Source organism: Telmatherina bonti (assembly GCF_933228915.1).
Source record: "Telmatherina bonti genome assembly, chromosome: 3".
Classification (NCBI taxonomy): Eukaryota; Metazoa; Chordata; class Actinopteri; order Atheriniformes; family Telmatherinidae; genus Telmatherina; species Telmatherina bonti.
This window is the reverse complement of record NC_136621.1, coordinates 33,678,873-33,705,886: the sequence shown is the minus strand read 5'-3', so window position 1 is coordinate 33,705,886 and position 27,014 is coordinate 33,678,873. Positions and strand designations below refer to the sequence as shown.

The following is a 27,014-nucleotide window of genomic DNA, read 5'->3' as shown; positions in this document are numbered from 1 at the left end:
ACGTGAGTATTTGTGGAAAATTACTACAATATTATAGTTTCAGTAGCCTCTTCCTCGGTGTGTGTTGAATTACAGCTGTAAAGCTCTCCCAAGTCAGGCAGCCAGCATGTGTGGGGGATGGGCTAACAGCTCAACGGACTGCAGAGCAGCACACTCACTCCTACACATATTCGTGTGTTTACACACACACACATATTCAAACCAGTCCTCTGTTCTTGGCTGAGGAAAGCATGTGGCCTCTTTAGCTGGAGAGCAGGAGAATCTATGCAACCTACATTTATTGCTGTGCATTTGGAGAAATATTTTTCATGTCTGTTTTAAAACACAAGTGGTTTTTTTTCCACAAATAGCTCAATGTGATTTGTGCATGCAGATAAGTGTTTGACCAAAACCAAGCCATAACTTTGCTGTGTAATTCCTGCAAACAATTCCCATATCAGAGAAATTTAAAAAAAACATAAATAAAAAAAATAAAAAAATCAAGTTAAACATCTACAACAGGGGTGTCTAGCTCCAGGCCTTTGAGGGCCACAGTTCTCCAGATCTTAGGGCACATTCATATCAGCCTTTTTGATTCGAATCTGAGTCCATTTGCTTGGAAAGTTCGCTTCGTTTGGAAAGCTGTGAAAGCGCAAAATGAAATCTGTTTTGGACCAAAGAAGCAGACTTGGTCCGCCTACAAACACAGGTCTCAGTCTGTTTCAAGTGGACCAAATACAGGAAGCAGACTACAAAAAAAAACAAGTCACTTCCTGCATTTGATGTAGCATTGCATTGCGGGTAAATAAACAGCGATGGCATTAAGAGTCCTCTGCCTCGTCTGCTGTTCATACTGTGTTAATTGTTGCAGTGTATGTCTGCAGTATACTTGCATAAGACAAAATAAAAAAACGCAAAACAGCGATAGTTTCGTCTCCATGTTTAACTCACAACAGAGTTTTCTTCTTCACGTCGGTCTTGTTTTCTCTTTTGCTAAATACTAGCGCAGCGCCACCTTTGGTCGGAATGGGGATATATTATTGTAAAGGTTTGGTGTGTTTGACCAAAGTGCAGCGTGAGTGCAATCCCCGGTCTGAATGGATACACTCCCTACAACTGAGTCGAGTCTTCAATTGGACAGAGTCTAGCGGACTATCCCGACATGAATGCATCCTTAGATGTTTCCCAGTCTCAACACACCTGAGTCAAACGAAATGGATCTCCTCTACAGCTTTTTATCAAGTTCTATCCCATCATGTTGACCCATTAATCTGATTAAGGTGTGCTGCAACAGGAAATATTCTAAACCTGCAGGACAGCAACCCCCGAGGGAAGATTTTGGACACCACTACCCTACAAGTATGCTCAAAGATATCAGCAAGGAAAAACAAACAAAAATGTTATTTTGATCTATTTAGCTTTCAATTGCACCAATGGCTGGATCACATTACTGTTAGTTTTCCCTACAGATTCTGCATTTCGGCCTAGTTTTTATTATGAAACTCTGAATCAGTATGCAATATGTTACATTAAAAACTGTAACTACTCTGTTCTAAGGCTTGATGAAGACCAGAACATTCTTCATTGTATCTTCATTTACAAATCCAAACTACTGAAAGAGGATGTACTTAACATGTTCATGAATTAATAATTCATGCACATAAGCAAGTAATCTGTTTTACCAGGGGTGGGCAACTCTGGTCCTCAAGGGTCACAGTTCTGCAAGTGTGAGGAGTTTCCTTGCTGCAACACACCTGACACACATCAGACTTAGCAGACTTGTGCAGAGCTTAACATAAAACTGCACAAGTCTGCTAATTACCCATTGATTTCAGTTAAAAGTGTTGCAGCAGGGAAACTTCCCACACTTGCAGGACTGTGACCCCCGAGGACTAGAATAGCACACTCCTGGTTTAAACAGATAAGGCATGAACATTTACTAATTTAAGTTCAGTTGTGCTCATATCAGATAATAAAATAAATAAATCAATCAATAAAACTAAGGGGTTAAAGTTGGTATGGGACAGTGCACATGTTTTTGCATTTCCACAAATACTGGGAATAGTACCCAAATATCCAATCAATCCATCCTAATTTTTTTTTAATCTTTCTGCTGATGTCAAAACCCTGTGGGTCGTGGTTCGTACAGGATGGCTTGGTTAGGTAATCTGCGTTTTCCGTTGTGTCTCCGCATGAAAACATCATCATAAAATAGCGCCACTACCCGTTCTTGAATTATAATGTAGCAAAACGCGAGAGGAATGAAGGAGAATGGTTTGTGTTCCTTCTTGGCATGTGGCTTCAAACAACTAAAAATTCACTTAATATATGTTTTAAGCGCTGAGTTGCACTGAAAGTGATCACTCTTTTGATCGCAGCAACTCAAGCTTCAACCTTTTGGATCAAATTGGGACCCCAACAGAAGGGTCCCAAAACAGTGGGATAGTTTGGGTTTGATATACGGAAACGCAAAAAATCCCAAAACAAACAAAATAAAGTTGTACTGCACTGTACCAAAGCAGACTTGTTTGTGGAAACATGGCTTCAACAGTGGAGCTTGACTCAAAAGAATTCCCTCTTCCAGTGCAAATCAACAATAAAAACCTAGTGGGAGCTGTGTAATGTTTAATTATAATGTGGATTATTTTGTTGTCACATGGAAGGATTAAGGAACACAGACTGCTTGATGTCCACTACTCTCCTCCTTTGTTTCTTGCTAATTTTTTTCATGCACTGCAATGCCGTCACACTACTTTGTAGCTGAGCCATCCACCTGGTTTACATCCTGCCTACCAGGTAAGGGTACGGCTGGCTGTGGAAATACAACAGAGATCAGGGCTCAGCATACCAAACCATCCCATCCTGAGCAGGTTTCCCTTGGTGGAAACAGGCGATTATGTGACACTGACGGCCGTCTTTCAGATGTTGCTCTCCTTTGTGTTAATGCTGCTTTAGGGCTTTCATCCAGACATGTCTGTGAATAGCCATTGATATGACCACACAAAGCAGATAGTGTTTGTGTAAAATATATCAATGCTTGATGGAAGCATGGTAAAAATATCACTTTTCTTGTTTAATTGCACTGCAGAAACAGCTTAGCTGTTACATAAGGACACTTCAAAGCCCTTCTACAGTTCAAGTGTTTCCATTACATGTTGTTTTCCATAAAAGCTAACAAATACTGTTGTACAAAATGAAATAGCAGTGCATGGCAACATTTGGGAATACAGTTATATGGTCAAACTGAAAGCAGACATTTTGGCTACACTTCAAACACTGTTATATAAAGTTTTGTCTCATTTGTTTACTAAGATGATGAAAAAAATCTAAGTGTATGCTGTAGGTGAATTATCTTAAGTGAAACCACTTTAGACAGTACTGTTATTTGTTTAGTAACACATTCCTCTAATCCATCTGATAAACATAATTAAGTCACAGTTGGAGGTCATTAACACATGAAGTCAACATGATCAGTTAAGACAAGATTAATGGAAAGAAGTGCATGTCTGAAACGGGCCGCAGTTATCTGCAGTGTTTTTACATCGCGGTAGTATCAGGAATTCCCCAACATGTTTCACACAGGAAGCTTCTTCTCTGAGAAATACTGTCTAGGTAGGTGGTCACCATTACACTTTGAAGGGAGATCAAACATGACGCCTCCTCCATTTCTTGTTTTTTTTTTCTGTGTACCTGGTAGGGTATGTTAGCTCTTCGTCTTTCTACGCTATTAACACTCGTTTGGCTTATTTCACCAGCCGTAGGTGCGTTCGCAATGCAAATGTCAATTCCAATTTCAGTTTCTGTTTCAAGATAAAAAAAAGTCTTAATCACCTGACACCACACTGAGCGCTCACAGATTTTTACAAACACACTACCACAATGGACGCAATACATATTTACCAGCTGTGCTATGATCTTTTAAATATATATTTTATGTAAATTACTCAAATATGACATTTCTTCAAATGTGAAGCTGAGTGTCCACAGTCAGCTGAACAGGCTGCTCCCCAAATAAGGTCAGACAGAGTAAAGTTCACCAGCTGTGGGAAAGCAAAGAAACACTGATTTTCTCACTAAGTGTGCAACTAATCAGCTAAACAATGGAGGTGGGTTGTGCAGATTTTAATACATTTTAAAACAAACAAAGCACATAGATGGAGTATGTTATTTTATTTAGGGAATTAAATACTTTCCCACCACCGTGTGCAGCATACTGAGGTTCACTGCAGTGAGAACTAAACATGTACTCTCAAAGTTGTGTCCAGTAATGATTATTATCCAGCAAATATACAGTATACTAGAAGCTGTGGGAGGCAACAGTTTCTACAACTAAGGCTGGATCAAAACTAAATAACAAAAAATAGTTTAAAAAAGTGAAAGGCTAAATAGGGAAACCTTTCCACGTCCCTTCTCATTTTGGTAAACAAAAAAACTAATTATTTTATTGTGTTTCATCGAATCATTTAAATTTCATGTTACATTAAGTGATTTTTTTTTTTTTGGGAGAAAAAAATTAATTGAACATTTACCCTTCATTCCAAAGACATATTTTCTTGCATAAAAGGCAAAGGCGGATGCACAGCTTAAAGCCAATGTGTGCAGTACGTACAAGCAAGTGCAATCAAAGCCTCACAACACTGGCAAAAACGTCATTGTCATTATATGTAGTAGATAAAAAGAGACACAAACAAATCCATGCTATACATGCTTTCACATGCTTTAACTAAGGACTATTATCAAAATTATCGATGACTTTGAGTACAGATATGGCACAGACTGCCTTGTAATTCATCTGTGCTATGAGTAGATAAACCAACAGCCTCGTACTCTCAGACTGATGACTCGCTGATGTAAGCTTATCTGCCAGAGAAAGATTATTATATACTAACATGAAACAATTTTCACTACAAATTCCATGTTTTCTACTTTAAAAAAAGATATATCTTGTGAGAGACACCCCCCCCCCCCCCCCCCCCCCCTTCTTCAGGCCTCCTTTCCAATAAATATAACAAGATTATTACAAAGACGAACAGATTAACTGACCAATCCTAAACGGTCCTATTAACCACATGGGTCCCATACAGTTAATGGTACTCTGTGGCTCCAGGCAGAAGTCTAGAGCCAAATATCATAAAAGTTAGCTTTGAAACCAGTTAAAAAAAAAAAAACCAAAAACATTTTGGACATTGTAAAACACGAAGTTGAAACTGATGCACTGACCATCACTGTGCCAGATTCTGCAGACCACCCTGCTACAAGATACTGAAAGATTTCAACTTCCTCCGACAATACTGTGCAACTAAAATGTTATTAAAACATAACAATGACAATTCAGTCCATAAAACAGAGGGTAGATAACAATTTACTAGTTAACTGTGATCAAAAGAAGCCATTTAGAGAACTAAACAAATAAGACTGCTTTATATACACAACTAGCAGTAACTATATGTTCAAATGGCTGCAACCTTTGCTACCTTTCAATTTACTTTTAAAGATTTATTTAATTAGAATAAAATATGTAATTTAATTTGCATGTCTGTTAGAGTGACAAATGATAAAACAATCTAGGGAAATTTTAGAGGTTTGTCAATACTGAGTATAACTAGATCTCTCATTTTAACAAAAAGGCTGCAAATTTGTTTAGTTTGTAGATTGCATCCAGTGAATTTTACCATGCAGAAATGACAAAACAACAAAGACGATGCAACCCTCACACACCGTAGTAATTTAGGTACAAGACCAACACCATACATGTGATTATGAACAATTCAAACATGTACATGAAGTGGTAAATTGAAATGAAAATTAAAGTTGGAAATGACAAGACAGAATATTATTGTAAAACACCTACTGCACACCAGAATATGTAGAATAGCTTATTGCAGAGACTGTGTGTATCTGAGGATGCCGACTGATATATTGCCATAAAATAACTTCACTACTGGCCAACAACATTGCTGACTGCATCTCTTGAACTAAATGACTCCTTAGACCATAGCAGCACATGCAATTAATGTCAGCCTTTCTGACTCTTTGCGACACACATCAAAGCGATCCATAAACATCTGTCTTGGAGATTCAACAACCTGTCACAGCACACTTTTCAAAAAATTTAGGGTTGTTTACTTTCCGTTCAGTTGCATAACCAGAATTAAGATGTAAAATCATATCGGTATAGGTAGTAAACAATAAACACTGAAACATGAAACAGGATCCTGGTAAACCTTAAGATTTGAAGGTGTGAGGAGGATAAAGAGAGGATAGAAGGATGTGGTGTAAAGACGTTTAAAAAAAAATGTGTGTAAAAGCAGTAAATAACGTAGTAGAACAGAAAGTGTCCCAGTTCTAAAACTGCGACTGAAACCACGATCCGAATGTCCACCGTCATGTATCACAGTTTTCTTTTCTTATATTTTGATTCTAAATGTAAACATTAAATGGATGTGTTTATTTCTCATGTGCAATCACAATCAGAAATGCAGTAAAAAATAACACAATCCCCAGCTACAACATTTAAAAGCTATTAGCAGAGAGACCCCAAAATGACACTACAAAATTCCCGCCCTGCATTCAAACACAATGTAAACAATGGAGCATTTGGCAATGATGGCCATTCAGGGGTTTGGTTGGATTCAATCAGACCCAAATGTGTTGGACTGATGGCTGAAATTCAAACAACGTTCCCCACATTGTTTCTACACAACTGAAGACATGACTGTGTAAACAAGCAACTGCAAGAAACACATAGAGAAATGTGTACATGAAGTCACCGCAGCTTTCTAAGCCGTTTTTTGGACTCCCAGCAACAGTTTATGTCTATATTTTCAGGTTTCTCACTTGTAAACTGTGTTGAAAACGTGTTTTCAAGCTCACATTGAAGAGTTGTTATGATGCAAAGATACTAATTATTAATAATTTGGATCATTGCAATCTGCTGGATGAAGTTCAGGTTTAGTGACGTTTCATTCAGCAGTTTCATTCTCAGATGTCAGAGTTTACCGTGTGCTTGGTTTGAGTTCCTACACTCATTATGAATTTAAACACTACAGATAATGAAATGTCCATGAAGCCATTTTGACAGAGATGGATCAAAACCTGCAAGTCAACAAACTGTCAGCTCCAAAATACACCATCATGCTAATCAATTATATGTTAATTAAACATTTATTGTTGTGACATTTTGAATCCAAAATCAAATATATTATGTTAACCTGCATGGATTCATTTCTGAAAAATTAATTTTTAAAAAAAAATGTAATGTCAGGAACAGATGTCTCAACATATAGGATGAATTCGTGAAAAACATCTTTACACAAAAGCAGCAGTAAAGAAATATTTTTTAAAAAGTAACAAAATGAGTGTATACCTATTAATTACAATAACAAATATAGAAACAAAAACTTCACTGGATCTGATGACTGAAACGCCTGAAAAAAGTGAACAGTTTTAAGTATGGTGACTGGATGTCTGACAGAATAATGAAGCTTATGTTAATCAGTAAACAAACATCACAGACTGATGGAGGAAAGTAATGTTCTCATCTGCACACAGGAGCATTGCCTATACCGATATCACTACATTTAAAATAATGTACTTCTTGCATCTATAGCCAGTAACCATTTCTACACAAATTCTCAAGTCTACCACCTCACACGCTCTCTGATCATCCACTTAATCTAGCTGATTTGTTGTAAATGCAGCCATCTCTTTTGCGCACATAACTGTCCATTATATCCAAACCACTGTCAGCCAGAAGCACATCAATTGGAAAAATGTTTCTGCAGAAGTCCACTGTACCCTGGGATGCGTTTATTCAACATATTCATTGCTCTGCACTAACATGAAACTGCTCTGGTTAATTTTCTTTATGTGCGCTGATCACAAAGCTGCTGCTGCAGTTGAGTACACAATATGGGGGAAAATTAACAAGTTAAAATACCAGTCAGGAATTCTGAATAAAACAGAGATTAAAAAAATTTGATCCACTGCTGAACTGATGGAAACAAGCTAAATTTTGGGAACACCCAAAATGGGAAATTACTCCCACAATTCTGTGAGTTGATGCACATTCCCCATAGTAAATAAAGAGTAATAACATGTAAATGCTTTGTTCACAACTTGTTTCCCCAATTCATTTTAGTCTTTAACGTCATGTTAAATAACACATCAGACAAATATTCAATGTTTCACCTGTGAACAGGCCATTGCATGTACTCCCTCCTTGACTCTATGATATGGACTGGGAGCAGAATAAAATTTAATACTTAAGTTTCTTTCTTAACTTCCCATTAACCTGTTTTGTTGACTGCATGCAAAAATAAGTTTGATCTGTACTGAATTTTATAAACTGTTTAGTATTAAATCAGTCTCATTTTACACACACAGGTATCTTCAGAGTATTCTAAACTTGATCACAATGCTGCTGCTACAACCAATGTACTAAGAAAGGGTAGCAACTTAATTTGCAACAGTTTCCAAAATTATGAGGATTTTGGCATTGTGTCAGATCCTACATACTTTTCTCCGGGGTTATAACTCGTTTTTTGAACAGCAAGCAACGTCAACGAAATACCTTCAGTCTTTTGACAACCTCATCGTTGCTTATCTTGTCAGTAATCTCTTTTACTCCAGGAGGATAGACGATCTTTCCATCCCCCGCCGGTTTCTGCTGTTGCGGGAACTCCATGCCTGCTTATGTGCGGTCCACACGGTCTTCTACTGGCCTCTATGGGTCAGAAAACAAAAGTTCAACACAACCATGCTACCGCACTTAACAAAACATCGCTTTTAGCATCATTCTCTTGTACTAAACATCACTTTCCACAGCTAAGACACTTAAAATCACACTCGTATACTGAACTATATTTTAGTCCGGTACACTTTTTAGACGGAAAGCCATCATTTGAACAAGCATCGTGCATCTTATTAGCTCGCATGCTAAATTACCTCAGCTGTATATTTTACGTAAAATCTTCACAAAATAACATATAGACACAGAACGAGTTCTACTAACATTTCGCCAACATAATAAGTATTTAAACTGCAACGCTGTTAGAAAAGTACTAGTACTAGTAGCCGGTGTATAATGACTGTCATACAGGTTATCAAATTAGCTAGCTTGCTATTTGCTCTGCAAACAACATCGGCTAGCATTTTGCGGGAAGTAATGTTAGCAGAAAGCGGCTAATTCCCGTTAGCATTCTGGTTAGCCTAATGTTGCTAGCCTAGGCCGCAAACTATCCAGGTACCCATCACATCTCGTCTACAATCAGAGGAAGTGAAGTATCCTATCATCTTTGCTTCAAATAGCCATGCTCGTGGTCAGTTCCTGTGATTAACAACTAATGCAACTACTTTGAGAAGTTTGAAAAATAAGCTAATTTACTTGTTACGATCTTTTTTTTCAACTTCCAAGCATCTCTCCGTACTGCCGCTAGTTTACAGGCGAGGCAGGGCTGCTACCGTCGCCCTGAGCCCTCCTCTCTCTCTCTCCAACAACTTGCCCCACGGTTGATTTTGAGCACCCTAACAAATGCAAATAGAATATATTTATAAACAAACAACTGCGACCGAAAATCCTGGATATTTGCCAAGCGCTTCCTTTTTAGTATTTACCTCTTAAATGGGCCGTTTTAATTCATTAGTCTGACTCAGGTTGAGCTTAGTTTTCGGCACAAAGATCTCTGTCCGTTCAGTCAATGCTGTCTGTGTGAAGGCTGGGGGACGAGCGCCCCCCTCGGTCTCACAAGGGAACTGCAGCTCCACATTCATGGCGGGATTCGGAAGCGGCACAATGCTGACTTCACTTTCTGTCAATATATGGGCCTGGCAAATAGTGTATGGCATTCATTAAAAACATTCAGTTACATAGATTTATTTAAAAGATATATGTATAGATAAAATATGTAGGTCTACTTTATAGAGATGGGCAAATGAAGCTTTGTGGGTCTTTTAAGACTTCTTCCCAGTTGTTTCAAAAACAGATTTGAAGCTTCAACTCCTCAGACAAACCATCTAGTGGTCAGCTGCAGTTACGGCAGCCACAAACTTCCAAACAATTATGCTTCCAGCACAAAAGCCATAAATTCAATCTTAAACAGTCATCTCTTCTTTCTGAGAATAATCTTACATTTTTAAACATCAGTAAAATAATAAAACCTTGTCCTCTCAGACATTTAATTTCAGCATTGTAACAGTTTTATATTATTCCATTTATTCATTTTCTGTAACCATTTATTCCTCACAATGGTTGCAGGCAGACAATTAGCAAATCCCATATCAAAAAACACCTATCTTTGTTCATCAAGATCAAGTCAAAATGTTCCCATTTTATTTATTAATTTTATCTGCATTCTCTACCATTATAGCTCTCTCCCGGTTGCAGGACTCTCACAATGAATTAATTGGTACCGGTGATTTAAATCACTTATCTAACTTGTGGTCTTTCTCCAGGATGTATAAGGTCTCCAATATCTTTGGTCACATCCTCACAAAAATTTAACTGAAGCATCAACACAGTGATTCAAACCAGTCTGCTTCAACAAAATAAAACAGGCTTTGAAGTCTCAGTGTAAACTGTCTCATTTCTTCCACTTTACATAGACACATCCGGATTATCCAATGGGCATTATGGGCACAGGCCCAGGGGCCCACACCCACTTGGGCCCCATGTGGAGCCCATGTAGGTAAAACACCAGCAGTTTAGACATAAAACGAAATGTACATAAAAGCCAGATAGTTACACCGCAGTGTCTAGTGTATTTCTGTTGGCACCATTGGCTAAGAGATGTTAGAATATTTGTTTCACAGTGTATCATTCATAATTTTCACAATGTTGTGGTGGGGAAAGGGGGCCCCTGGAACACTCTGGACCCAGAGGCCTGTGCACTTTTACTCCGGCCCTGTAAATAGATATGCATTATAGATAAACAGTACAACAGCTCTACTTAAATCGTATTGCTTTTAATTATATTGAGGCACGTGTCTAACTTTATCAAACTTTATTTAAAAAAATTTTAAATAAAAAATTATAGGGAATCTTTTATTAGTGTAAGACTGCAGGCCTGAAAAAGAAATGTACTTTCTGAAGCGGATCCACCACTTGGAGTGCTGTTGGGTGCCAAACATCGGCGCCATTCTCTGGAGTTGGGATTGTACTGTAGCATGCTCTGTTTATGGGCCACCCTTCAGCTAGTAGTTAGCAGCTAATGAGAGCCGTCACCTTGGCCAGAACATGCCTCGGAGAAAGAAAGCTGGCCAGAGCCCAGCCAGGCAGACCAGCGGGCAAAAGGACGGAGGAAGCTTCGGTTACAACCCTGTACGTCAGGGTTATGATCCAGTTATGGCGAGCACCGCGGAGCCAAGCAGCGCTGTCAGGGAGACAATTGTTAAAAGCATGCAAGAGATGTTTTCCCACCTGGACCCAGAAGTTATTTACATCGTACTCTCCGAGTGTGACTTTAAAGGTACCAAAAAACAAATGTAGGCCAGGTTGTCTAACCTGCTTTGTAACTATGGGGGAGGCTTGGTGTAACTTTGCTAACCAGTTAGCTGAATAGCATTTATGTTATGTTCTGATCACGTGACTGAAGCGTTTGACAGTACGAGGTTACTCTGGAGTTCACTTCCAATCATGCTTGTAGATCACCTGTATGTTCTTCACTAATTTCAGACCGAAGCTGCTTCTTTTTTTCAATCCGCAAACCCATTCTCACTCATCCACCTGTTGCCTAAATTGAGCACTGAATTGAGCATGTGGGTGACAGATAAAGTTAGTTTAACAGGTCGATTCTATTGTCTTTAAGCGCCATGAAAGATCAAATTCAGCCTGCACTGTTTGTGTTTTTTTTATTTTATTTTACCAAACAACAAAATTAACATTGGAATAACTTTTAGAATGTCATTTTTGAACATTATGACATAAACGTGATATTCTTTCATTTTATTATTCGTGTTGCCAGGGCTGGATTAAAAGTGCCCAGGCCTCTGGGCCCAGAATGTTCCAGGGGCCCCCCTTCCCCACCGCAACATTGTGAAAATTGTGAATGATACACTGCGAACCGAAATTTCTAAAATCTCTCAGCCAGTGTTACCAATATATGTACATTTAACACTGTTGTGAGACTACCTGGCTTTTATGTAAATTTTGTTTCATGTCCAAACTGACAACCCACTTGGGGCCCGGCCTGTGCCCAAAATGCCCATTGGATAATCCGGCCTCACGTGTTGCGAATAAGACGGCTGGTTAGTTTAGTCTGTGTGTTGTATTCTTTGTGAAGTCCATCAAAACACCTAAAATTGTGATCAAGCTTTGATGGCAGGTGTGAAACTTTGTTTTTATCCAATGCTTTTTACCTGTATTTTTCTGATCATGTGTATTTTTTGTCTTAGTTGAACATGCAATGGACTCCCTCCTGGAACTGTCTGTGGCTGCTGAAGTTGCAGCCCCAAACCTGACTTCTCTTTCTGGCTTTGAGCGCACTGCTGCAGCTTTGCTCAGTCCGAATCACTTTTCTGAACTGACACCGGACACACAGTCATCCACAGCCTCACATCAGTCCTCTTCTCCTCCGTCTGCTGATCTGCTGACAGAAGAGCTGAACCTGCTGGTTGATCAAGAGTTGGAGACACGAACCACACAGGAAGATGTTGGGGAGGAGCACCAAAGCAGCGTGTCATTATCCGATTTTGCACCACTTTCTTCGTTTCCTCCACCACCTGTTCCTCAGCAGGCTCTTCCAGAGCTGCTTCAGAGCAGCTTAGAAACTCCAGTGGGACAGTGCTTTACTGAGCAGCAGACATCAGCTGGAGGCTTGGCTGACCTTTTGTCTGGAGCTTCCTCCCCACTTGACCAGCTAAACACCAGGAATCAGAAACTTCCTGAAGGACAGGGAGAGGTACTTGATTTCACACACCTGGTGACAGAAACTTCTGGAGAGAAGCCAAAACTTCCTTTGGATCTGGCAGCCTCAGGGCGTCCCTCGGCTTTCCAGGTGTATAAAAAGCAGGATTCATCTCGCACTCTCCCAGACAGGACTGAGCCCCTGGAGTCTAATCCGGTCGTTGGTGGAACAAGATCTAAAGTGAACTTGCAAATCTACAATCCACATAGTCATACTGCATCACCCTGGAACTTGGGGGCTCCAGTGTTTTCACCTCGTATCCATGGAAACCAGGGACCGGCCTTTATCACACCTGTAGCTCAACCACCCTTCAGTTGGTTCAGCCAGACTAGACCTGTTTCTCCCTGGCTGAACCAGGCCCCTGTGAGCCAAGCACCCCTCAAGTCCTCTGCTGTTATTCCCAAGTCCTGGGCCTTGCCTGCTGCTCCACAGGTTCCTGTCCAGTCCAGCAGGCTACGCTTGCAAGGGAAGGTGCTCGTGTTGCTTCGTGGTGCTCCAGGATCTGGCAAGTCAACTTTGGCAAGGTAAAATGGTCTTGATTGTCAGAACTGCATATATATCTGTATATTTTAAATCTGGGCTGAAAATAACAAGAACCTCCACATTATTTAGTTCTCTTTTACAGAATCCATTTTAGGAAAAAAATTAAGATAAGATAAACCTTTATTAGACCCACAGTGGGGAAATTCCAGTGTTGCAATGCAACAGCAGGAGAATGGAAACATGCAATATGCAAGATAATAGATGAGATAATAGCTCTAAGAATAACTTTAACAACAGCCTTAAATCTAACACACCATTCAAGTGGAGCAGAAAAAATAAACTGAAATAAGATAAGATTACAAAAACTATTATGTACTTTAAAATGTGTGCAGCAAATGAACAGTATAAATGAATATGAGTAAAATGACTTAAATATATTCTAGTGTTATATACATATACAGCAATATGACTGACTATGAAGAGTGCAGCATTAACTGAATAACAGTAATAATTTGGGCTGTGAGGATATGCTTTTGTCCCGATTCAATTCCAATTTTTTGGGTGCTGATTTGATTTAAATTTCCGTTCTCACAATTCTTTGATATTACTGATTTTTGTAGATTAAAAACAAATAAAATGCATAAAACTTTTTTTTTTTGCTCGTCATTTTTCTTGAAAAGAACACAGTAACCAGACCATCATTCTGCTGCTATAATGCCCAAGAAGACAAGTTAAAAGATCAATAAAAATAATAAAAAAATGACAAAAAATTTTATAATGGATATTTTTTATTTATTTTAAAAAAATTTAACATAAAAATCTATTTTAAAATCATGAAGCAAAAAAATCCAGCTTTTTTATTTTTCGATTTGATTTCCCGACCTCAAGTAATAATATCAGTGAAGTGACTTAAGTGGGTTGTACCAGAGATACTTCTCAGTATTGCATATATGCATAAAGTGGTGATGTTGATCAAACCTTGCACTGTAAATGTATTCATTTTTTAAATAGAAATCACAAACCTCACACTTTAAGATAATAATCTCTCTTACTCTCTGACCACCATGTCTCACTTCTATCATTTCTTTGGGTTTTTACCTAAATGGCTCCAGTATATAGTTATGATTTTTTTCTTTGTCAAGCAACCTGTGTTAATAGTGAATTAGAATACATTCACAAACCAAAGCAGTGATTGGATCTCCAACCCACAGGATAATATTATCTAAATATAAAATGGATAAACCGTAAGTCTACTACAAAAGTATTTTTCAGTCATAATGACAAAGTAGTTTGTTTAGGAACTTAAGATCTGTGGGTTTTGTGTTACATCCAACACAAGCTATGTTATATGACTTGAACCCAGCTTCATGTGTGTGTCTGCAGAGCCTTGTTGGAGCATAACCCAGGAGGAGTTATACTGAGCACTGATGATTATTTCATCCACAACGGAAACTACGAATTTGACCCCACGTTACTTGGCGAGGCTCATGAGTGGAACCACAAACGAGGTTAACAAAAACAATGCCTTTATGAAGTTTGACAGCAGTAACAAGTGAATTTACCTGTGGCCTTCCCAGGACATTTTTTTATGTCTGTAATTAATCACTATTGTTTTACTTTAAGTTATTAGTTGGACATTAGTAAAATTTTTTCTCATCTGCTCTTTCTGTCATGCCAACTCACAGCCAAGGAGGCTTTCAGCAGGGGTGCCAATCCTATCATTATTGATAACACCAACATGCAAGGCTGGGAGATGAAACCTTATGTGGCACAGGTCAGTCAGCTCAACAGGAGCACGTGATGTATGATAAAAGTGGTGAAAATCTTTTTTTAAATACTGAAATATAAAATTAAGCCTGTTAAAATATGCTTATTCTTTACATTTGCATTTTAAAACATGCATACCAGTTCCAATATGAACAAAAATGTTGCATTTTTTATAATTAAGGAATAATTATTTTATCAGATGGTTGAATATTGTTTGCAACACTTGATTTTGGCATGAAGTGCATGAAAAGACCAGTTGCATATCTCTGCTAGGCACTGAAACATGGATACAAGGTGCTTTTCAAAGAGCCGGAGACATGGTGGAAGAATAAGCCCAGAGAACTAGAGAGGTGAGAGAGACAACATTAGCAAAAATGCTGTTTGGGAAAGTTATATCTCATTTTTGAATACATGTTTCTGTGCAGACTCAGCACACATAATGTATCGGTGGAAACGATCCGCCGCATGCTGAATGGATATGAGCGCTTTGTCACAGTCCAGTCTATCATGGGTTCAAATATGCCAGAGTTTAAACAGCGCCTTCCTCTCGAGAACAAAACCTCACAGTAAGTTTTTTTTTTTTTTTTAAAGGATGAAAACCCATTTCCATCAATGTATTGGAAGAAATAAACAATCCTGGATTTTACTGTAGTGAGAAACATAGTAAGGTAGTGTCTCAGAGGACTAAATTACCCAGAATAGAAAAACTTTTTTGATAATTTTAATCAATCATTATAACTGCTATAAACTGCTATAAAGTATAACAAGAAGCTCACCTCTAAGTTTAATTAGCCAGTTTAGTTCAGCATTAACAGAATTAAACTGGAAGGATAAAGTCACAATGGTGATAAAGCTACTAGTTTTGATGACATGTCATCCCGGTGCTTACCCTTTTTTGTTTTTCTACTGTAAACATGTGTACAGTGTTTTTACAGTGTCTGTTTAGACTTTTTCTTTAAAAAAAAAAACAAGGATGCAACACTTAAAGGTGCTGTCTGTAACAAAAACAAAGGCTGATTATCTAAAACTATGATTCTAGCTATATTTACTACTTTACTAAAATAACTGAGCCATTTATCTACTGGATCTTCTTGTTGTACTCCAAATACAAAGCAGCTGCCATGTTTGTGCCACTATTTTTTACTACACTGTCTCTGAATAAACAAATTTAGAAACAACCAAATGGGAAGTGAGAGCCTTCTGAGCTTTTCAACAGCGGTATCAGCTTTGTTTGATTGGTGCTAGAGCAGCGTTTGGGACGAGTAATGCCTTAAAAGGACCGTAGAAGAAGACTACTAAAATTTAAAGTAGCAATTTGTAGTACTGTAATTTCTGCACCTGAAGCAACTGTATCCACCCAGATGTTTGTGTAGAAGAATTTTGGGCATTGATAGCCACCATTCATTTCCAACTTGCTATACCCCTCTTTACCACTAGATGTCAGTAATTCATATACACTGTATCTCTAATTTGGTATGTTTCTAAATGTCTTTTTTTACAAGAGTTATCTGTTTATTACCATGTTACTTCAACGGCAAAAAACATAAATAGTATCGATTGTTTTTTGTAGGTTGTAAATATTACAAGGTGTTTTGAAGACACGAGTATTTTTGCTTGAAATGAGCACTTTTATGATCACCAGCTGAACATAAATGATCAAGAACTGATGTATATCAATTCTAATTTTTGCAACTACAGTACTTTTGTTTGAGGTTTGTTTGTTTCCTTTGTTTTTAGGCCAGTGTCTTCTGAAACACCAGGTCCTGACCTTGTGCGTCAGTCCGGATTGACAGAGGAATGTGAAAAATCTCATCCTCAGCATTTTTCCTCCCTTCCTGATGTGTCATGTTTTGGTTACTCTGGAGAGGATGCAATGCTAGAAGACGGTGCCCAGAAATCCACTCAGCTCACAGAAAGCCATGCCAGCAACCCTGATATTTCTGATTTAGACGATCATATTGATATGGGGGAACTGGATTCTGAGCTGGACACCCAGTTGGAGCTAAACTACCAAATGGAAGACCAGAGAATCCCAGACTGTGTTGTGGAATCTGTGATAAATGAACAGTCTGTGGAGGAAATCCATGTTGATTATTCTGAGTCTATTCAACAGAGAGTGAGGAGAGAAAGACCGAGCAGGAGGTCTGGTTTTGACAAAGTGGAGCCTGCAGATCTGGTTAAAGTTTCAAATCAGCCAGATGAAGAAAAGCCAAAGGATGAGGCAGCTAAAGCAATTGAGATGGTGAGGTGCGAGGAGGAGGAGGAGGAGGAGGAAGAGGAGGAGGAGGAGGAGGCGGCTTCTAAAATGCTAAATTTTGTGGGTGATTGGCCTTCGGAAGGGTCGCTAAAGCAGCGGCAGGCGAGGAAAAGGGAAAAGCACAGAGAAGCTGAAAAAAGAGACAATAACGAAGAAAAAGTCAAGTGTGTGCTGTCGGGTCCTGATGTTAATGAGTTTGAGAAGCTTCTTGATCTGATTCAGACTGGTGGAGGCCCAGTTCAGACCAGTTTATCTAGCTCACGCTCAGTTTCTCCGAGCTCAGGAGAAGAATTTGTGAGAGAGCCTGAGGCCGGGAGCGTTTTTGAGCAATCTAATAGTGAAGCAAAACAGCCCAACAGTGTTAACAACAGTAAAGTTGAACTACCTGACTGCGTGTTAAACTGGAAGGCAGCAGAATCTGGTATCGTCAGGGAACAAAGAGCTGGTTATTTGGTGGAAAATACAACTGAAAATGAAGCAAGTGGTACAACTGAAAGAGATGCTGCTGTGTCGGAAACTGGACAAGAATCTTTACATGTGGATGTGAAATCTTCCAGTGTAACCTGTGATACAGTCAAAAGCCTCGATATCAAAGACAAAGTTGGTGCAGATGTGGGTTTGGATTGCAGCTCAGTAAGTGGCAGAGAGGCTGAGGTTGACGGGAGTGTCGTTAATGAAACAAGTCAGAGTCCAGCTTCTGAGATCTTGGTGGAAACAGAAAGTTGTGGAGGCAGTCAGGAAAGGAAGCACCATCAGGGTCGGAGGTCAGGGAAGCTCTGCAAGTTGGCTCTCACCTTCACTCAAAACTGTCCTGCTTCTTCATCCAAAGATCTGGACTGCCCAAATTCCACAGCTGAAAACAGTGACCTTACTGAAAGCAGTGTTAACGCAGATGTCACACCGGTCTTTAATCCCATCAGCTTGGACCCATCAGCAGAGTTCAGTTTTGAACAACACCTAAAGCATACACCATTTGTTCCTGTGGAAATAGGCTGCTTCACTCAGACAGAACCTCAAGACTTTGCCCTTCTTTGGCGTCTCAACCATCGGGACAACTCTGACGATGCAATCCTCTCCAGTGACATCACAGTGTTGTGTGGCGTATCCTCTCGATTTGTGCCAAAACCCTCCTCTGCTGCGGTCGCTGTTGATCTGTCTGGCCACTCAGATGTACCTTACCATGTGGTGCATGAAAAAGGCACACATGTGGAGGAGAAAGAGCTTGAGGTAACTCAAGACCGAGTTGAGAGTCTTCGCATTCTCAGCTGTCATTTTAAGCTAGTTAGCTTTGATACGTTAGAGGATCTGTATGACAAGTGCCATCAGGACTTAGAATGGACCACCAATCTGCTGCTGGATTCTGGAGAGAGGTTCTTTAGAGATGAAGATGTTGAGGACATTGGTGCAGCCAAAGTAGACAATATATCTGGTCTGCTTGGAGATTTACACAAGGCTGCAGAAGACAGCAAAACTTCTGATGGATTAGATGAACATCAACATGAAGATTGGCCATCAGGAGAGCAAAATGGGACTGAGGAGGGAGCCCAGAACGCACCCTGTGGGACAGTTAATGAGGTAAAAGAAGGTGCCAACAACTTGGATAGATCAAGTTTCAGTGTTGCGTCAGTTCCAGTTACAAACGAGAACCAGTCAGATGCAACTCCATTTGTAGAAAAATGTCCTCAAACAGAAATCTGTCTGCCTAAAGCAGTGAAATTAGAGCAAGGTATATCAGCGCCAGGGGTGGGAGGTGGAGCTTGCTGTGGGCTCTTTGATAATGAAGTAATAATTGAAGAGTCAAGGGTTGAGTTTGAGGACGACACGGCCAGCATGGATGAGATCAATCGACTGCTGCAGGCTGAACTGGAGGAAATGGAGAGACAGGAAGAGCAGAGGAAAAAGAAGATTAAGAGCCAACATCTTGATATTCAGACTGTGGAGTTGAAGCTACCCACCGAGCTGGCGCTGCAGTTAGCTGAGCTGTTCGGTCCAGTCGGAGTAGATCCAGGTAAATAACGCTCAGGGTACACAATTAAAAATACATATTAAGAAGTATATTTAAACCTTGAACGAAATTAAGACTTGAATGCAGAATGTTTTCTATACTACATTAAAACCATTACAAGACAAATAAATTAAACTTGATCTCGTCTATTGGTACAAAGTAGTTTTCCCTGTTTCACTACATTGAATTTTTACCTATGCTGCACTGGTCAATAACCCCCGGCTGCAGCCTGGAGAATGGGGCAAGGCTGGATATTGGGTGTGGTTGAACGTCCAATGGGCGTGGTTGGATATCAAAAGGACGTGGTTATGGTTAATCCAATCAAAGTGTTGAGGGGCAGGGTTGGACGTCCAACTCCGCCCAATATCCAGCCCCGCCTCATTCTACAAGCTGCAGCCAGAGAATGCACTGGTAGCGGTTTTGCCATTACTAAAAGGGGCAACCAGACATGCTGGTAATGGAGAGGGAGCATGCTGGAGCAACTAGAAGTGACTAATTAAAGAAAAAAAAAATCTGTATTAAGTAAGTAGTAAGTCATTATGCCCTCTATGTGGCAGCAGAACAGCTGGTGGGCAATTAATATTAAGTGATTCAACACTCTCTTAGTTGTTATGATGGTGGTCTTTAACACAGCGGTCCACAGTAAAACACATTATGTGCTCCCTTGCATTATAATCTAGCCCAGGAGGGTCCAGCCACAATCCTGCAGGTTTTCCATGCATCCCCGCTCCAACACACCTGATTCAAATGAATCAGTCATGGTGCAGAACCTCCTAGGATGCTGGATCTATTCAGTGCAGGCCAGGTGCGTTGGAACTGAGATGCATCAAAAACCTGCAAGGCAGTGGCTCTCAAGAACCAACTTTGGACACCCATGATGTAGCCAAAATGTTTTATTGGCATTTTATATTTATAAGCCTTTGTTGATATGAATTAACTGCTTACTGGGTTTGGAATACAGTTTCCAACTCATTTTAAGGGTATTCATAATGACCTGATTATATTTAATTGCTAACCTGGACATCTGTCCTGCCTGATGATTATGCTCAGGTTCATGCTCCACTGATGACTTTGCTGTGCAGATGGACCTCAATCTGGCTAAACTGCTCCACCAGAAGTGGAAGGAAACAATCCAGGTAATCTGTCATGGATACGAGCATCCCTTCTATCCAGCAATACTGTGTTTACTTGTGATGCCACTAATGAGAGGGTTGATGTGGGTTCATCTGGATATTCATGTTTTTGGTTTTTGTTTTTTTTTCAGGAAAGGCAAAGACAGGCAGCTCTTTCTTTTCACTTGCTCCAGGAAAGTGAGTAGTACCACACACACACACACACACACACACACACACACACACACACACACACACACACACACACACACACACACACACACACACACACACACACACAAACAAACAAAACACATACATGTCCATGTGCTGCAGCATGCCTTTGTGCTGCTCAACCACTCAAACCAACTCCTGTATGTCATATATAATACACACATGCCCATTTGTTGGCCACGTTTAAATACTTGACAGAGTGATCAAGGTTTTGCTACATAACTATTAAAATAAACCTTGTCTGGATGTTTTAGGTTCAGCTCAGCAGGATGATTCAATTGTCTCCAAATACAGACCACCAGACTGCATGCAACCACATGGTAACATGTCACTGGCTGCCCAGGCAGAGGCCTCTGGGTCGATACCATTCATGGACCACTGGAATGTGTCCCGTCCACATGTCTCTCTCAGGGACGTCATAAAAGAAGAACAAGCCTTACAGGAGAAAGTACAGAAAGTAAGGCCACACTTTGAAGTAAAATGTTGGTATTTTGTGACATAAACTCCTCATTCTTCTCCCCTTATGTACCCTAACCCCTGTCCCACCCACTTACTGTCTTTCAGACCAGACAAAGTCGTGTTGACCTGGACCGGAGGGATGGCGCCACGTTGTTGAAAGAGAAGCAGCTGTTTGCCCTCTTTCCCACCATCGACAGACATTTTCTCCAGGACATCTTCAGAGACCACAAGTAAGACAACAGCTGAGACTGTGTCTGCTTGGATTGTGATCACCATCACATAATAATGAGAAATCAAGCCTGTTTCCACCGTGAAAGTAAACATAATCTCCTGGACTGCTGTTTCAGCAGCAACATTGCACAATAGTTACATTGCAGGGTGTGTGTTCAGAACACCACAAAGCAATTCCTTTTCCAGAAATGAACTAAAATCCAGAACAAAATGAATACGAGTGTACACTTTTTGCTTTAACTTCATTTTAAAACAAACACTTTGTTGCTAGTGAGGGACATGTTTTCTCTCAGTATTAAAATTAGCAAGATAGAGAAGAATAACAGAGTTTAATACGTTTAATATGATATTAATTATGGAAGAGCTTCCTGCTAGTTATTTTACAATCAGACTTTGTGTTCAAGCCACCCAACATAGAGATAAATCAAATATCCCATCTCCACTTTGCTTATTGTGTCCTGCAGTGAGATTCTTAAGAAAACCGAGTCCCTGATACAGAGGAACAAAGAGGATTTGTTCCTAAGTGTTAATTGTTTTCTGCAGTATTTATTTACATAAGGCTAACTTCAGCTGGAAGCCTCTGTAATACTTTATTTTTATTCATTCTGCTTTTGTCCTACCTACCATTGTAAATAGGTTTTTTATTTTTATTTTGGCATAGTTATAGCCTGACCCAGACAGAGTTGTTTCTTCGCTCGCTGCTGGTCGAGGAACCTGTGAAGACAGTCGTTGCTCCAGAGGCTCCTCGGACTGACCACCACAGAGCAGCCAGCAAGGAAAGAGAAAAGGTACAAACAAGATGGGGAGTGGATGGCACAAACAGTGGGGCATTTGTCATGTGTGTTGAGTTTTCCATAGTGGAATCTGTTTTTTATTTTTATTTTTTTAGTACAATTTTTTTTATTATTATTTTTTTAACGAAATAACAAGTTTATGTTCTATAAAACAAATCTTTGCCCATAGAGTTCATCGTTTCTATTTTTCCCAATTCCCTGTCTGTCGTTTAAATCTATTAGAGGCAGAAACCCCCAGAATTAGATGCACCAAACTATCAGGATACAGAAGACCCAGAGTATGAAGACTTCAGGGCAGAAGCCAGCCTGCAGAGGAGGCGACAGCTCGAGAGTTTTGCAAAAGCTGCAGAAGCCTACAAACAGGGACGGAAAGAAGTGGCCTCATTTTTTGCACAGCAGGTAAAGGAATAAAGGCGAATTATTTTAATTTAATATACTGTTTGTTTGTGTTTATGGATGGTGAGCCTCAGGTTTATCTCTTTACTCCATGTTATTCCAGTTCTCCCTGTCTCTTCCCATTTTGTGTTCTTTTAGGGACACCTGCATGGCCAGCGGATGCGTGAAGCCAATCATCGCGCAGCGGTTCAGATTTTTAACAGGGTCAACTCATCCCTGCTTCCCAGAAACATCCTGGACCTCCATGGGTTGCATGTAGACGAAGCCCTGGAACATCTGGCGCAGGTCTTACAAGACAAAGCCGCAGGTACTGCATACTATTTCTGACACGCATCACTCAGTGTTAGCCTTCTGGTGGTTAACCAACACGGTTAGTTTAGGGCTCAGTGGTTACTAAGACGGAGGACCCATTATTGATTGCCCCAGACTCAAACTGTGGTAAACCACCATGGGCCCTTGAGCAAGGCCCTTAATCCTCAACTGTTCCCTGGGTTCTGAAGTATGGCGGTACTTTGCTACCTGTTTTTGTTGTTGTTGTTGTTGCATGATCATAAACCCCTTGCCAGTGAAATCAAACCCTGCATCATACCAGCATCCATGTTGATTGTACAACTTGTTCTCATAATTTTAAGTTTCTTCCTTCAGTTTTTGACAGAAAATGATCCATAATGTCATTCCGATGCATTGATGACCTCAATGTCAAGGCTAGAAAGAGATCTGAGGCAAAGCTAGCGGTTGTAGGACTGAACGAATGCTCTTATTACTGTCCTGCATCACAGTTGTTACATTTACATAGGAGTTTTAATTCCTCTTTAATTCCGAATAAAAGTTAATTTCACTTTAAAAGGATAAAAAAAACGACCATGTAAACACTTAATTCCTAATGCAAATTTCTACTCAGAATTAAACTTAATTCTGATGTAAGCGGCTGGTTTATTCGCATTTTAATTCGAAACTATTTAATTCCTCTGTCATGTAAACATTTATTCCGCTCTAAGTTAATTCCGGTGCGCTCTGCACATGCTCGTTACCTTGTCGTGTCCCGATGACGCGCGTTGTTTTGCCTCCCGTTTTCGGTGGTCTATGTTTCTTCTCCTTCTCAGTTGCTGCAAAAAGTGCAGCAGTATGCTCATGTTGAGCTGGTACTTCAAATTTATAATGAAAATAGCGGCAAAACTGGTACTTATTATGTAGTTTTTACTAGTTTACGACTGAAAATACGAGAAGCAGGGAGCACACTTAGTTTATTTCCGGTATACGTCATGTGCACCCTCTGTCCAATCAGAACCCTTCCCAACCCGCCGCTTTAAAGAGGAATTTGGTGAGGATGTGTTTCATATAAACCTTCATTCAGAATTATTACTTTCATGTAAAGTCGTAGTAAAAAACATTAATTCCAAATTATTTAATTCCGAATGATTAATTGCGAATTAAAAAACCTCATGTAACCATAGTCATTGTGAAGAAGCTGCTCGTAAAACACATTGAGAACTTGACAAAAAAAAAACAACAACAGATGTTTGCTAATGTTACTGTAACCTGCCCTTTCATTGTACTTTTGGTATCTATACAAAAATAACCACAATTTTTAAACAGTTATATAATAATTGTTGAACTCAACAGTCTCAAAATGATCCAGGCAGTGATCCAGATCATCCACAAAATCTCATCACTTGTTCCCTTTTCCATTTCTGAAAAATTAAATAAAAATCGATCCATTACTTTCTAAGTTATGTTGCTACCAGACAGATAAACTAACACTGCCAGATATAACCTCTACATGTCAGGTAAAAATATAAAGGCTGCCGCTGCACACAGTAAAACAAGCATAAGGACATTAAATCTGCTCTTTTAATGCAGAAAAACACCTTTAATGGCATTTCATCATAAAAACATGTTGCTGTTAACTGTATTCTGTGTGTTTTGTATCTCTTTGTGTGCAGATTGTGAACAGGGTCTCTGTCAACCTCAGCTCTCTGTCATCACAGGAAGAGGGAACCACAGTCAGGGAGGAGTGGCCCGCATCCGCCCTGCTGTTATAGACTACCTCACCAACAAACACTACAGGTAGACGCACACACGCATTCTCACACAGACACATGCAAGCGTAAAACCCAACCAGATGTGTTCATGTTCACCCACCTTCTCCCCTATCTCTGCATCTTGCAGGTTTACGGAGCCAAAGCCGGGTCTTGTGTTGGTATCCTTAAAGTGAAAAGACCCTGTTTTTGTTGCTATGGAGGACATCTCGCTCTTTATTTCCTACTCGCCACTTCTTTACTAAGTTTTCAGGTTTAACAGCACATGCAGTGTGTTTACCTGTAAGACCGTTTTGGTACTCTTTAGATGGTGTTTGTACAGTGTAGCCACTATAATCTGAATAACTGCTCACACTGACATTACTGTGAATGTTTTTGCAGTGTAAAGGACTTTCTCTTCCCATGGAAAATGACTACATTGTTAAGTACAAATAAGGTATTTTTATGCATCTGCAAAGTTTTATGAATGCATTTATATTTTATCTTAAGTTTTTATATAGTTGCATTTGCCTTTATGTGTTTTAGAGTGAACAGAGGCTGTGTTCAGCAGGCTGTGTGAATTGTCTGCTGCCATTGTTTTAAAAAGTGTTTTTTTTTTTTTTTTTTTGAGACGTCTGATGTCAGATGTCTGCATCATCAGGTTAACTGCTTTATAGGAAGGGAGTGTGTTTCTTTTGATTTTCGCGCTGCTGTGAGTCTGAACCTTCAGAGACGACCAAAGAGCCGTTGAATAAGTGGAACAACCTTATTAAACGGATTGAGGAACTTTGCTGTGACTTCTGCAGCAGTAGCTCTCCTTGGTCTTGACATGTGCCTTTATAGCGTAACACTTTTATAAAGATTTACATGGTTCTGTGTGTGAGAGCGCAGACAGAGTTTAGCTGCTAATATATTAACAATCCAACTCAGGTGACAACTAACGTTGAGTGTTTTTGATGTTTTTTTAAGGCCAGTTGGTCATTCCAGCTCATTCCTCGTTGCTTTTATTATTAAAAAAAAACAACACTACCAAATTATGTAGCAGTGGTCTTCCAGTGGTGGTAAAACAGTTTTATAAGTTTAAAATTGTCATTTTTCTATTGGTGTAAAAAGTGTTCGATGACATGTTTGTATATTTTTGGGAATTTGTCATATTGGAAGAAATGATTGTATTGTTACAGAGATTGTTATATAGTCAAATTAAAATCTTTTACAGATAACTTTCTCATCTTTTTTGGGGGGGATTTGTGTGAACAAATGTGGCTTTTTATTAGTGGTTAACTATAACATATTTTTATCTATTTATAAAGGATGCTAATTATCTAGGAAACCAGTACAAATCATATTAATCCATCAGTTAGACAACTTGCTGATATTATAAAAATAACATGACATTTTGTGGACATGATTGGAGGATTAATGTAATATATGCTCTTAAAATGCATAACAATTTCTATTCAAACTTCAACTTGGTGCTCAGATCACACACATGCGTCACACTCTTCACATCATTGTGGATTTTTGGTTTTAAAAATTTACACCATTTACCAGAGATTGTGTAGGTTTATGATAACATTAAGTGCTTTTTAATTAAGAAGAAATCTTCTTTTGACAGCATAACTTATTTCTTGCACTAGATGATAAAAAGTCATTTCCTTCATTTCAATAAGTGTTTTTTTTCCCCCTAAATTATTGATAAAGCTGTGTAGAGGCCTCTAAAGTAACATAATGTACCACTTTATAGAGGTTTTCATGTGAGGCATATTGCTTGTAGGTCTAAGGCTGAATAATTTTGTGACTCTTACTACGCAGATACAGTTGCCATGTATAAGTACACTATATTTATATAACTAACTGATCAAATAGGATGATTTCTAAAGCAAATTTTCTGAACTGCTTTTAAGTCATGAGAAATTTACATCAAATGATCACAGATTTGCGTTGCTCAGCTTGCTTTCAGTTATTTGTGAGTTTTAGCAGGAAGTGTACGACATGATAATGTAAAAAACATTTTCTCTGGTCTCAAACTAAATTTTGCATCTGTTCAGAATAAATCTTATTTTGGTCAGTTAGTTGCACGTTCGGATTTTAAGACTGAATAGTTTTGTTATTATTTTGTCTGACTGATATTTTATTATAGATATTCATTAGATCCGTTTTTATTACTTACATTTTGCAAGTTTATTGGTCCTTGTAATAAGTTCATTCATTTATTTCAGAATAATTCCTCACTGGTTTTGGTTTGGAGGCAGGTGGGAGCTGGAACGAGTGGGTATGGTGGGGGATAAAGAAGTATTGTTCTCTTTATTGTTTGATGTTCTTTAGTTCTTTTAATTTAAAACAACTTGCGGTACATTAAGTCTGAACAAAAATGTGC

General features: G+C 39.2%; 2 protein-coding genes across 3 annotated transcripts in view; one reads left to right on the top strand and one right to left on the bottom strand.

Moving 5' to 3' along the window:
* pds5a (PDS5 cohesin associated factor A) overlaps positions 1-9,680 on the bottom strand; it is a gene marked incomplete at its 3' end in the record, with an annotated part of 31,456 nt that extends 21,776 nt beyond the window's left edge. Inside the window, exons 1-2 of one of the 2 annotated variants that reach the window (XM_079238337.1) lie at positions 9,595-9,680; positions 8,552-8,704 (exon numbers count right to left, since the gene is read on the bottom strand). In XM_079238337.1, coding sequence (XP_079094463.1) covers positions 8,552-8,665 — 114 coding nt within the window. In that variant the 5' untranslated portion in view covers positions 8,666-8,704; positions 9,595-9,680. Of the gene's footprint in view, positions 1-8,551; positions 8,705-9,364; positions 9,499-9,594 lie in introns of those variants that run through there. The other variant, XM_079238336.1, reaches the window with a different exon arrangement.
* Positions 9,681-11,140: 1,460 nt separating this feature from the next.
* Positions 11,141-25,719, top strand: n4bp2 (NEDD4 binding protein 2). The gene is made up of 16 exons (XM_079264329.1): positions 11,141-11,444; positions 12,370-13,405; positions 14,748-14,872; positions 15,050-15,138; positions 15,405-15,481; positions 15,557-15,697; positions 16,869-19,396; positions 20,444-20,529; positions 20,658-20,703; positions 20,994-21,196; positions 21,304-21,428; positions 22,091-22,217; positions 22,446-22,622; positions 22,758-22,926; positions 24,563-24,686; positions 24,789-25,719. Exons 1-16 carry the CDS (start codon positions 11,213-11,215, stop codon positions 24,832-24,834), a joined length of 5,331 nt encoding a protein of 1,776 aa, XP_079120455.1. The 5' UTR covers positions 11,141-11,212; the 3' UTR covers positions 24,835-25,719.
* Positions 25,720-27,014: the final 1,295 nt, after the last annotated feature.

Excerpts from the sequence above, each read along its gene's own strand:
- n4bp2 (XM_079264329.1), top strand. The coding sequence starts at position 11,213 with ATGCCTCGGAGAAAGAAAGCTGGCCAGAGCCCAGCCAGGCAGACCAGC. Across the intron at positions 21,197-21,303 it reads TACAGGAGAAAGTACAGAAA|ACCAGACAAAGTCGTGTTGA; the intron begins GTAAGGCCACAC and ends ACTGTCTTTCAG. Across the intron at positions 22,623-22,757 it reads CCTCATTTTTTGCACAGCAG|GGACACCTGCATGGCCAGCG; the intron begins GTAAAGGAATAA and ends GTGTTCTTTTAG.